At 42.6% G+C, this 13510-nt stretch overlaps 1 protein-coding gene across 3 annotated transcripts in view; it reads left to right on the forward strand.

Moving 5' to 3' along the window:
• Positions 1-12027, forward strand: part of LOC135495392 (synaptotagmin-15-like) — an 83846-nt gene extending 71819 nt beyond the window's left edge. For all 3 annotated transcript variants that reach the window (XM_064783952.1, XM_064783962.1, XM_064783973.1), the window contains 6 exons: positions 3056-3266; positions 3692-3785; positions 7004-7174; positions 8125-8248; positions 8829-9011; positions 9393-12027. In XM_064783952.1, the coding sequence (XP_064640022.1) occupies positions 3056-3266; positions 3692-3785; positions 7004-7174; positions 8125-8248; positions 8829-9011; positions 9393-9517 (908 nt within the window). In that variant the 3' untranslated portion in view covers positions 9518-12027. The remainder of the gene's footprint in view (positions 1-3055; positions 3267-3691; positions 3786-7003; positions 7175-8124; positions 8249-8828; positions 9012-9392) is intronic.
• The last annotated feature ends 1483 nt before the right edge of the window (positions 12028-13510 follow it).

Genomic DNA, 13510 nt, shown 5'->3' on the forward strand with positions numbered 1-13510 from the left:
TCTGATATCGATACGGCTGTATCTGATGTCTTCCTACGAGAAACGATAAAGTGAGGCAATAGTCTACGTGACTTGAATAAAGAGAAGCATAGGATTTAAGGATATGAACAGCAGTCTCCTTTATAAAATGTCGGTGTCATACATGCAGGTATATCAGTGTCTCCCTGAAAAAAACCAAATATGTTTTTCTAAGACTGATTTAGTTGCATGGCAGGCTCTCGGGTTGAAGTGGTCGGAAATCACAAAACATCATTTCCTGCCCCAACAGCTGATTGGCCTCTGCGATATATACAGCTGTTTTCCTCGACATCAGGATCTGTCGTGTCCCGTGGAATTTCATCAGCTTTTAAAGTCAGATCTACGAAGTAGGATATTAATCGAAATCGTGCTCGAGCCGCGACACCTCTGGACTTGGTACTTTCAATATGCATTCTGTTGATTTCCAGTAATTCGTTAGTTGACAGCTTACGCGTAAGTGATTACATAAAATTTATTTAGGACTGATCCTATCCGCCGCGGACATGTCGTCACGTACATCGATATTCCATCAAATATCGACGCATTAAATTTGATTCAGAAAGTCATTTCGCCAGTGGGAAATTTATCAGACTTGGTTGGAAGTTTAATGGTGATAATCTTTCATCAGTGTAATGCTTTTGAGCCTTGAACCGGTTAACATTATGGTTAGACATGGTTAGCGTTCCGCTGCTGATGTTATTCACAGAGTGATACAGCATGAGGTTTCTCCCAGCTATAAATTTGTAATCGACACTACTCTACTGATCCTTTGAGGTGCTTAGATAATGCCTGATAGGTCATGATTAAGCTACAGCGAACCGTCATAAACGTGGACAGGTTGTACATGATATGTACAACATTTCCATCAACATGTAATCATATTACATTTAAAAAACTGTCTGCACGATACAGTATTGACTCATGCATTAAAAATTGTCTGGGACAGTGCACCATAACTCATCACTTATGTTACGTTAATCCGTGCACATTAAATTATAATCCCCGCCATGATAAAAAAGATCCCACGGCCATATTTATGATGGTCAGTGCACTTTCCGAGTACATGTAATTTTACCAATTCAATTATCACTTGATATCGAGTTCATATAAATCCAGATAAAGCACATCAAATTCGGAAACTTGGTAGGCCTTTGCTCGAAGAACAATCAAAATTGAATATCCTGCAGGCTCCTTTTACCATTGGCAATTTGAACGAGTTCGCCATCCGTGCCAGTCTCTTTGGCGAGTAAAGCGTTGTCGGAGTCGTTAGGCGGTCAAATCCATTTTCCAGTCATAATTCTAGATGCTCAAGATACACAGTTGGTATTACTGCCATGTAGACTCCATTAGTCGAGCAGTAATGGCGTTCGTTAATTTCCTTTAAAGATAAAACCAACCTCGTATCAAATGTCTGTTCTTGGAATTGTGTAAATGTAAAATGTAGCCTTCTCATCAGTGACTCGACTGCATCATAAAGATCAAGTCAGGTCGATAACATCTTTTTCTTTACTTTTAATAGGGTGTTTCCGACAGGATCTAATTAGCAAGAGATGCGGTAAAGGTCTTTCGAGACGATGTCTAAATGAACTTCTCTTTAACACAGCCACAGTCAAAACAGTACAGAAATAAACTTTTGACAAATGAGAATTGCTTTCTTGCTGTTCTGGGTTTTTTTTGTATGAAATGCGTTTAAACACTGCTTCCATCAGTCGAGCTACACTTAGTTTGTATTGGCGAAGACAGAGACTGCGATGTATGGATAAACAGTCTCATCCAATGATCCATTTAGCCTGTATTGTGATGGTAATGCTGGCATGCACAATGAAGTTTCCTCTAATTGTTCGACTCTCTTGATCTACTTCCTAATTTGCATTTGCATGGAATAACTGCCTAAGTCAAGCTTGGGACTTAGGCAGATTTACCTTATGCCTAAATCAAACAAATGTGACTTAGGCAGTTTTAGAAACCCTATGTATGAGCCAGTGAATTCGGCACTGAGTCGATATTACATTCTGTCATCATTGGTCCAGGGGTGCCTCGGTTCTAAAATGAATTCTCGTGTGATAGTCGGTATGTAAGTGCATTTTCAGGCTGGTGAAACGTTTTGTTTGTTGTCGTTTCTGAATGATTCACCTGACGTTCGAAACGATTTCCCAGTGAAAGATAATGATTCAAGTTTCAAGGGAGTCATCTCTCTAACTTACCACTATGCATGCACGACATCCGCCATATGTAAAGTTTGTCAGTGTACTTGGCTCGTCAGAGAGGGTCAAAGCCGTCAATAATACTCAATAGCCAATGAAGAAAATAGCTCCTTAGTGCCAAGACTGATTGGGATTCTTGGCACTTACTGCTTCTGTCCAGTTACAGCTGTGAGCGTAACTAATAGCCATTGGCATGTGTTGGCTTATCCATCTTGTTGACGAGGTGATCTCGTAATTCTTCCTATGGCCTCTTGCCTTCAGTGAATTGAGTGGCGAGCACATTGCGGGCCAGGAGTCGGTGCAATGGAGTGGCCGGTGACCTAACCAAATGGACGTAAACTGTTCGGTTTGTCTAAGAATGAGAATTGAGGGCTCTCAGCTCATTATTGTTGGTGCATTTTGAGTGACATCATTAAAGGCCTTCCATCAATTAGAGGTTCAAAACCCGATTTTTAACATGCTCGTGAGTTGAGTGCCAAAACCTCGAGGCAATGAACGTACAAGCTGATGATCGTAGCATGCTGCGATAATGGGATCTACTATGCAATGTATACCATTCGCAACAAAACAGTCACCAAATATTGTATTTGATGGATCTTTTCAGCTCCATTACACTTTTTTTCATATCCTGCAAGCGGGTACAAGTATCTTCTTTCAAAGAAAAAAGATGTTGGCAATATCCTGTATAATCCCAGAGAAACGTGCAGGAAATTAACATGCTGTTTCAAGCAAAATTGGCATGTCACGACCTGTCTTGAATTTCAGGAAGAACTGCTTGACTCAAAAAATGCATCTTCAATTAATACCTACACAAACCTCTATTTTACTTGTAGGTGCCTACGCCCTCGGCAGTATTGACCCCAGCCTTTACAAGGTCACTGATGAGGACGAAGCCTACGACATCCCAGCAGGACATATCGGCCGAATATGGTTTGCTGTGGAGTACGAGCTGGAATCGGAAAAACTTTTAGTGACACTGATTAAGGCCAAGAACTTGCCCAGTAGAAGCCTTGGTAGCATGAACCAGTGTGACCCATTCGTCCGGTAAGTCAATCAAATCATGGCATGGCACTGACACTTAGACAGCCCTTGGGCTACCGACAGAAAAAGTTGATGTTTCCAAAGAGTTTCAAGTATCATTCCGAATCAATCTTTTGATTGAGGATGTCTCCAATATACTTTGCCATTGACTGAGTTGAAGGTGATATGTCACATTAGCGCCTGCAGCGCATCTTGATTTCTCACGGGTTAGCAACATTCTGATCACATAGGAAGTGTGTGTATCATAACCCCTGCAATTCCAAATCACAGCGGCGGCCACTACTTCCAACTCCTATAGCAAATGCCAGGCGCCTGGCGAGAATGCAGCAGAAAGAGCGACCAGAGGAGCTCGAATCTTCCACCTTCCGTTCACAAGGCGAACGTTTTAGCCACTCGGCCATAGCTAAAAATCTTCTTTCCATTTTCAGTATTTACCTAATGCCCGATGAAAGAAGATATTTGCAATCAAAAAGTAGGAAGAAAACCACTAACCCCAAGTTTGAAGAAAGTTTTGTATTCCAGGTAAGCAGAAAAGTAATTGCAGTGTAACGGAAATACAGGTGCCATGAATGGTCGTCCAATACCATTTTGGAATCTGCAGGCACGGTCATATTAGTTCCCTGGAGAATAGTACCAACCTATCGCCCAGGGACGGATGAAGGAGACATGACCAGAGAAAAAGTCCATGCGGTAGATTACCATCGTAAAATCTGATTTGTTCTACCTCGCGTTCCTCTCCTGATATGATTGATATCGCCGATTCTTTTCACACCGAGAAATGTCTCCGAGAACGACGATTTCTTTCAATTCGGAATTGCTTTGACATTAGTGCAAGGTCATTTTTGCTTTCAATCGTTCCAGTGATTGTGCCCTATGATATTACTGCGGTGTGATTTAGGTGCAACCACTGGCTGTAATGTAATATGTGTTTTTGATATTGATGTGGTCGTATTTGAACCCTACCAAGGCATTCAGATCTTATTTTACGCCTCCCACTTTCAATGGTTCTTGACTTTCATTGAAAAAAGTCGTGCTGTCACGCACTATTCCCAAGTAAAATAAACAACGCCAGCGAATTCAGTAGATTTCCTATCCGATTATGTCAGACTTTGTTATTTAATTCGGTTATGGATTACTGGTTGGTTTCCAATTGGTAGATCCCTCTTAAAATATTGACGAGCTTACACAACGGGAACCAAGCAGAGGCGAGGCGAGAAGTGGGAGGCCGCGACAGCTGAAGCGGATGCTTAAACCGCAAATGCAAAAAGCTTGTAAATTCTCTAATCACTGGAATTGATCGATGGTGGTCGGGCGCTGAATATCAGAGTGGCGAAATGTACATGTTTCTACGCTGTCAGCGGTTTTCTTTTGGGTCTCCGAGACTTTCCTTATGCCTCTTACCCACGTTTGCGGGTCGTTAAAATTCTGCACGGTGTCTTCTGCCAATGGTATCACGATTGAGAAACGATCGAGTCGAGACATCGCCAGAATAACCGAGTATCGATTAAGGGGTATTCGATTGTCATCGACACTAAGTTGTTTGGATTTAACCAATTCGTATTCCGGAGAGCGCTCCACGAAAAACGGTTTCAATCCGGATTCAGTGTGAACACAGCATGAGATTCTAAGATGTTATGTCGTGCCGCCATACTCGATACCACCACCTGTGTCAGCCTCGGCTGCATTGTGTGTCTTCACTTTAAACTAGGATGGTGATATCCTTGAATACCTAAATTGCTAAATATGAACCTCAAACACAAGCAGCTCCTGGGCCAACCTTTGAGAAAGGATTATTTGACCACAATATCTCCGCCCTTAGAGTTTTGGCCTACATGTACCAATGTATATCCGTCCTTCGATTATTGCTGAAACGACTAAGATTACTGTCGTCCACGTATCACGACACATGGATTGGATAAATCTCATGGTCATGAATCGTCCCAAACTATCACAGATTCATGTTTGAGATATCGCGCCAGCCAAGGGGATTCAGAGCTGATGCATGCGTTTAGCACGACCGAGGGTTCCTACCTTCGACTTCCCCGCCAGGAATTGAAGTGATGATTTAAAATGGAACGTGACTCTCATGATTGTGGTTGATGGGCGTGCAGACAATGTTAAGCATGTCAAGGGAAAATCTTAGACTGAAAGACGGAAATGTCTTAGACAAACCGAATCTTAATGATGAAATTAGGTTTTGGAGTTGAATGATATAGGCAGAGAGGGATTTGAAGGTGAGAATTGTTTCAATATGTAATTGCCGGTGGTAACATGTCACACTAAATCCTTTGGCACCTCCAATTTGGGGTACATCTAAATTTAGATCGTGATGATGCTGCCATGTTGGTAGGTGTTTTATCTGGTGGCACTGGGCTGTCATGCTTTGGTTTACCCCGACGACCTCAGTGCACCTCTCGTCTACCTTAGAAGGGCCAATGGAACATGCGTTAGTCTAGATCTGTTTCCTGCATGGCCAACAACATTCATTCGGATAATCAAATCACTGGACAGTACCACCTTGTAAATGCGTTGTACCCGACTCTGCCATGTCCATAGCTTGTCATCATTCGCCTCGTCCGACCTAATAGATATGACAATGGTCATCCACCGGATGACAACCTTGCCTTTTGCATTCATGGACTGGAATAGGGGAAATTAGACTACAGACCGTATTGATATTACGCTCATTCTTGCGAGGTATCTCTTGTCCGTGATAGTATTTGCACACCATGAGCATGTCCTGATTACCCAAAATGTTGTTTAATTTCTGATTGGAGTTTTTTCTCTCTTGATACAGCGGACCCGACCATGATTGTATTGTATAATCTCTGTCGCTGTTTCCCGTATAAGTAATACTAGAAAAGCATCCTCTGTGAGGAACACGGCATGAATACGGTCATCCTGAGACTTGTCAAATCACCCACAGCAAACCTCTGTCAGCCACAGTTACCTCACAATTATGTCTGTGCTACTGTAAATAGCAGTTCCCCTGACTGGCCCCCTGGAAGGTGTAATCAAATGAAAGATGTTGACTTTCTACCTTCGATAGATCGTGACAGGAGTAACAACGTTAGGCGTCCACGATTACCGTGCTGTCGGTGCGACTATGGTGAGCCTGATTACATGTTTGTCCAACATGTAATTGTCGATGTGATGCAAAGCTGCCTCGGCTCAGCAGCAACGAAAACAATGAATCGAATAGTTGAAGGATCAGTTGTGTACGATTTGCGGAACAGCCAGATTTGCAAGATAGTTAAAATATTAGGGACGCAGTTGATGACACCAAAGGTGGATCATCGAGTTGGTTACTCTCAGTCAAAATGACATTGTGACGAAAATTGATCTGTCACTGTGACGAATATAGGCTCGCTCGTCCATGTGACCAACCGCACAAGACATTACTCCGGCCGTCAGGTGATGGCAGTGCCAATATTGAATATGTAGTCGTCGTTTCGACCAAGTAAAGGTATTCAGTCTACAAATAAGCGATGCTCAATGGTGTTCTAAGGCACAAATTCTCATTTGAAGGTCACTCAGTGCTGACGTATCTCTTCAGGAAGCAACGAACACATTCGCCAGCTGACAAATTACAGTCATTTGGTAGGCTCGAGCGTTTGGGCCTGTTTGTTGATTAAACTCCACGTTCATTACAGAGATGAGCCCATTGGGACACAATTTCACCTTGCACTTTAACGGTTTTAACTTAACAGTTTTAGTAATTACTGTGTTTTGTGATGCAGGTTCCCCACAAATCCTTCGAGGAGCGCTGCCTCAAGCTGACCATGTATGACGTGGACCGTCACCGGCGCCACCAGGTTATTGGACATGCTGTGTACCCACTGAAGGAGCATGACAGCGAGTGTAACGAGAGAGTGGTCATCTGGCGAGATTTGGAACGAGAGGTGTCGGAGGTACGAAAGAATTTCTAAAATATTTCACGTTTGTGCCACTTCATCCATTGAAAACAGGGTGTTGGTCACACGAGGAAGAGGTATTCTGGTTGCATAATGACTGTTTTCCGCTTGTACGTGTAGAAGTCTGAAAACAATTCCAAAACATTCAGCGATGTCATTGTCAGCTCAGTGATCCAAGGACGAACAAGGAGATTGAAATAACTTACTTAGATTCTATTATCTTACCATTTGTTCATCAAAGGCATAGACGCGCAGGTCTTAACAAACAAGATCAATTCACACTGCCTATTCGATGCTTCTCCACCTTGAACGACAGCAATCTGCAGCCTGAATTTGCCTGTCCTATTAAACATCCTTCATCTCGCTCCAAATCGAATGAATTAAAGAACGGTACGAAAGCCATTACCACTTATTAGAATGTCACTTCGATTTGCGATGTGTCAAGGCTAAGCTAGGTTAATTAAAAAGGGGACTCCCTTTTATATGTGGCTCCAAGAAGACAATTGGTTGCCAAGTAACGACTGTGCGCACTTACTGGCTACTATAAGAGGATTATTACCTTATAAGATGTTGCCGCTTACATTGTCTCAGGAATATTGGGACTTGTCTAAACATAGGTTGCACAGCTCCGGGGCTTTTACTTAACAAGCCTGATAATGCTGCTTAGTGATGAGAAAATGATGCATTATCTGCTAATGTGGTGTCAATAATTACATCTAGTGACAAGGGCACCTGAAGGGCAGACATGACATGGGAGACGACTGTTTCATTACTTGTTTTTTCGTCAAAGTGCTTGTCAGCTATTTGTGCATTCCAGGTTACGTGTAAATGACCTTCTTGAGAATGAGAGTGCCTTTTGTGAAGTCGAGAAGATCCTCATAGTCTCTAACACTTAACTAAACCCAACTGGTTATCTGTGTTATAATCTTCTTGTTATCCGTCTACAGGCGGCTACTGATGTCTGCGGGGAGCTCCATGTATCGCTCCAGTACAACGAAAACCTTGAACGGCTGACGGTTGGGATATTCGAAGGCAAGAACTTCAAACTGCTCGATGGGTGTTCGTCAGTTGGTAAGACAACTTTTTTTACCGGCTTCATTGGTTACTAAAAGACAATTGTATAGACTTATGCAGTTGAAGTCTGAGGGTAATCCACTCCTTTCCGTCACACATCGTTATTGCGTCCTTCTTGTCAAAGTCCCCGACAGGTTTTCTTTTACCGTCGTCATTTATTCCCGTCACGATCGATGCTAGAAGATCAACCAAATGATTGTTCTAAATGCTACAATATAAGTGTCGAAGCAGAAAGGCTTTTAGATGTGCTGCTACCCTAAACTGCTACAAAGAGGTAAATCTAGTTGATGACGAGCCCGTGGCTCTCCAATGAATTATGTAAGTCGGAAGTTTGGACGTGAAAGTAATCTTCTTTCCTGACGAAATCCTACGCCATCTGTGATGAATCAGTCATACCAGAATGTCTTAAGCAAGGCATCTGCGCTCTACAAAGGAAAACATATGAAGATGGCTTCAATGAATCCGAAACTGCGAAGGCTTGCAGTTGGCTTAAACAAATTCAAACCGCGAAGTCTGTACTGCAATGTTGCTGAAAAGTCATAGAAATTAATATTTCATTTCCCTTTTTCTTCTTCAGACACGTATGTCAAGGTCAGTCTTTCACTCCAAAGCAAAATGACCAAGCTAAAGAAGACCGAGGTTCTGAAGAAAACTAGTGACCCACAGTTTAATGAATCGTTCAACTTCAAGCTGGCCGCCTCCGCTCAGGACATCGCCAGCATCAATATCTTAGCTATGCAACAAGTCAGCGGACATAAAGGTATATTTACACGTAGGAAGATTTTTATTCACAAGTTGTGTGGTTGATCTTTGTGCTCGAGCTAACGGAATGAAAGTTGAACATGTTCTAGAATATATAGCATAACTCGTGTTCTGATGTGATGGCATTTTGATTATGTATTAAAGAGAACTTCACCATTACATGTACAGTGAACCCCGGTCGGCGACCACCCTGCCAGGACGACCAAGAATCACCGGTTCCGAATGGTTTCCTCTCTAATTACCATTACGAGGCCCCCGGTAACACGACCACCCCGGTATCCAGACCATTCAACCTCAGTCTCATGAGTGGTTGTGTTACCGGGGTTCCACTGTATATTTTTATTACGGATTTCAATATCAAAACCATGCTTGCTTTCAGATCGACAAATCGGACGAGTTGTGCTTGGGTGCTTTATGTTCGCTCGTGGCAAAGAACTCGAGCACTGGAACGAAATGCTCTCAAAAGCACCAGAACCAACCAGCAGCTGGCACACCCTTAGCTAGGCCTGGCTTACACCTGTATTGGCTGTTGATCTAGATGATTGGCTGGATGTTGTCAGCCGCGATCTTTGAGTAGGTCTCGAAAGACCACGTGGAGCTGGTTTCCTTGAGGTGTACGCTTCGAGTACCGAGTCTGGCAGACTGGAAGAGAAAAACAGTTAGTTTTAACAGCAGTGGAGCACGAGAGAAGTCAAGCAGGAACCTGCGCAGCATTGTAGCCTTAACAATAAGAACCGAGGTGCCGAAGAAAAAAATCAATTTTCAAAATTTTGTCTTATTCGTGTTTCCGTGTATCTTTTCCCTAAACATCAATGTACAGCTTTTGTAGGACTTTTTATGGCTTTTTGTGAGGCTTCTGCTGCTAAAAAGCACTGTGGCAAAAAGGGACTGCTGATGGTGTATGTAGTTACGAGGAACTATGACAAGACGAAAAGATGTGACGCATTTACCCGTTGTTGTAATATGTTAATAAAGATACGATTATTTGTACCATAAATGAATAGGTGTGTCTATAAGCAAATCAATGTAGAAGAAAGAATCGTAGGAGGGTCCATTTTTCGAAGTAATTTAAGGACAGAGGGAGTGCAATACCTGAGGAACCTCATCCTACACAAACCACACCCTTCTATGACATGGTTCACGCACACTGGCTCTCATGCGATATTGTCACTGGCTACTACAACACATTCAACATATTGTAAACAAGGACTTTAAATCGTAGCACAACTTTCAACATGGCCGTCATGTAACCTTTCCAGGATACCGAAGAGAATAGTATGGGCTGTGATATCAAGTACAAGTTGACTATTTCTGTCAGTCGTTCTGTTGGCGAATGACCAATTTATATAATGTGATTGGAACTTGGGTCTGGTTGTTCAAAACAATGAGTTGAAGTCCCTGCTAGGCGTTAATTTTAACTTTGCATCAAGTCTAATCGTTTGGTTACTGTGTTATCTTTATGGATTGTCTTCGGGCATGTAAAAATGGTGTCTTTCAAAAAAACTGGAATTATATCAAAACTTATATTTTGTTGCCGAGCTTGTTCAAACAAAACAGGACAAAACGAATCATTGTTGAGAGAGTTTATTATATTCAAGTCGGGGCTGCTGCAATCCGCAAGACCATTCGGGGTCAAAGTGATATTTGATGAGTTTTCTGGACCAATCGGAGAGGGATATTTGAAGAGTATTCTTGACGCTTTCATATAAGGAAAGTGGTGAATGTACATTGATGGTAGTTCTAGTTGAAATTGGTGTTCACAAGTTGTCATATGTTGATATATTATTGTATATACATATGGTGTTGATTAAATGCTTCCGCAATAAATGCGTGCGCATGCTCACTTGGTATTGCATATCTGTAAATATGTTGAATGCAAAAAGGAATCACGTATTTTTAAGTGTGATCCCATACGCTAATATTCACGTGTGTTTATACGCATTGTAAATAGGCTGTAAATACATTATGTCTGCATGGACTGCATGATGTGGAGCGGATTCAGGGGGATTTTAGTTCGAAACCCGAAAGGGAAATTGCTTAAATCACCTGCTGTTTCACGACATCTTCTTGCGAGTCTTCACATAGATCTCATACCATTACAGTGTCAATCGACTGGTAAAATTTTTCGAGGGAGGGAGAAGAGCTTATCTTATTAAGATTGCTTTTGAAAATAATCTTTGTCCTCACTAAAATGATAACTACCCAACATTAAGGAACTTTGGATGTAAAATCGTGATATTCATTTCAGCTCGCTTATTTGGGTAATTGTCTGGTCTTGATTGTCAAGACAAGTTTTGATGAAATTCGATACCAATATCTCACTGAGTCCGTTCAAAATGGATTGTACCGATATATAGCATAGGTAATATAATCATGTGTTCAATATCTTATGATGTAGTGTAAAATTCATAAATGAAATGCTAATCAAAGTAGCACTGTATTATAGATAAAACACTACATGTAATGTATTCTTAGCACCAACATTACAAAGGTTTGTAAATTTTATTTGATTGGTTAGAAGTTGGAAACATTGACTTTGAAACATCATGAAAAATGAAAAGAATTGGACTGCATGGCACTGTTCATTTCAAAATTTAAACATATCCGTACTCGACGTCATACATATCTGTGGCAAGAGCTGTTTACATAAAGCGCCGCGCAAGTGGGCGATTTTGGCTTGATCAAAATCTCGACGCCGACGTTAGGGACGGAGCTGTCGTCGGAGTCGACATTTTGATCGCCCGCCTTCGGACGCCTATGGTCCTGCATCAGAGTGTTGGCTTTCCTCAGAGTGCGAAATCGTCTTTATAGTTGTCACATCTGTATTGTCACGATTAGGCAACAGCGTCCGCAGTTCTTCTTCGATTGTAACAAAAAGTTCGGTTTGATAGATTTCTGTAACCATACACAATACATTGAAATAGACAACATAAAGCTTTCTTTTAATTTGGAGCATTTAATGATAACCTGTGGTAAGTTCGGAATTAAACCGGGTATGCAGTTGTTATCTATTAGTGTTGTCGTTCGTGCGTTCGTCCATCCTTATTCCTGTGTCATCGGTGATTCGAACTTTGTGATGACGAAGATAAACGCTGTACATAGTGAACTGAAATCATTGGGTGATGTAAAAAGAATTATGAGAACAAACCTCTGGAAACCACGTTGTTGCACCACAACAGCTGTCCTCAGTTATGTAGACGTTTAGGTGTAACATATCTCACCTGGTGGCAGCACTACATTCAATGTTGCGCATGTCACTCATATCGCCCATCTATGTACGTCATTTTGACGTTCAGCTTGTTCATCTCGTCCCATCCATGGGTCCGCGTGGGACGGAATCACGAAAAGCTCGGGGATGGACCTAATCGATCATATTGAGGAATCACACTCCGGGTGACACTCTTCCAGCCTTGCAAAGATTTGAGTGGTGATGTGCCTATCAAATGCTGTTGATGTGTTCCAGCGCACTGTCCATACTAGAGAAGAGAATGCAGTGAGAGTGCCATTAGGTCGAGGACCCCATCACCTGGCCAGTGGGAGCAGTAACGTTATCGGCATGCACACTTCTATTGCCATCTTATCAGCGCTGCAGGCTAATTGTCAATAGCGATGACCATAGAGAAAAGGAGCTAAAAGGATGTTCACTCCCATCACCGCAGTGGCTTCAGTGTAAAGGAAGACGAGATAAATGTCTACAGTCCCGAGGCAATAGCTGTCAGTCCCACGAAGGTCAATGTTCCGATGATATTCCTTCCAACGCTGCATCGAACAGCCATGACCTTTCTTAGTCTTATGTCTTGTCGGGTGCCTCTCAGTGAAGCACCTATACATCCCATCTTTATGGCTATCTCGGCTTCCTCACCGTTTTGTCAACACGGCGGAGCCAGCAGGCCCGATCGATCTGGTCGTGGCTGTCTCAACTGTCTTGCCGTGTCGCCAACATGGTGGAGCCACCAGGCCGATTCGAATTCGTCGTGGCTGTCTCATCTGTGTCACGGTGTCGCCAGCACGACGGATCTGCCTAGGCCGATTCAGTCCAGTCGTTGCACCGTCTCGCCAACACGGCAAGGTTGCCAGGCCGATTCGATCTAGGCGTGGCCGGCTGTCTCATCTGTTTCAACATGCCGGGTCTACCAGGGCCGATTTGGTCTGGCTTTGGTTGTCTCACCTTCCGGCAGTGGCTGTCCTTCATTGTATTGGCAAATGTTCCACTTCGGTTAGGTTAGTCTGTGTTGCAATTCCCGCTCAGTCACTCGACTATTGATACTCTGATATAATACGATATCCATAATGGCTCTAGGCTTTCTAACGAACAAAGATCTAACCATTTGCTTACTTTTGATACAAGAATTCCTTTGGGTACTCTTCTGTTCCTCGAGACACAATTAGAAGCCAATTTAGTATTGGAGATTCCGCGTTACGACCATTATGCTTGGCCGGTTCATCCATACGAGCCTCATGTACAAATCTAGGGCTACAGGCAAGAGGTATCGTGCT

This window comes from Lineus longissimus, chromosome 1 (assembly GCF_910592395.1).
Source record: "Lineus longissimus chromosome 1, tnLinLong1.2, whole genome shotgun sequence".
Lineage (NCBI taxonomy): Eukaryota > Metazoa > Nemertea > Pilidiophora > Heteronemertea > Lineidae > Lineus > Lineus longissimus.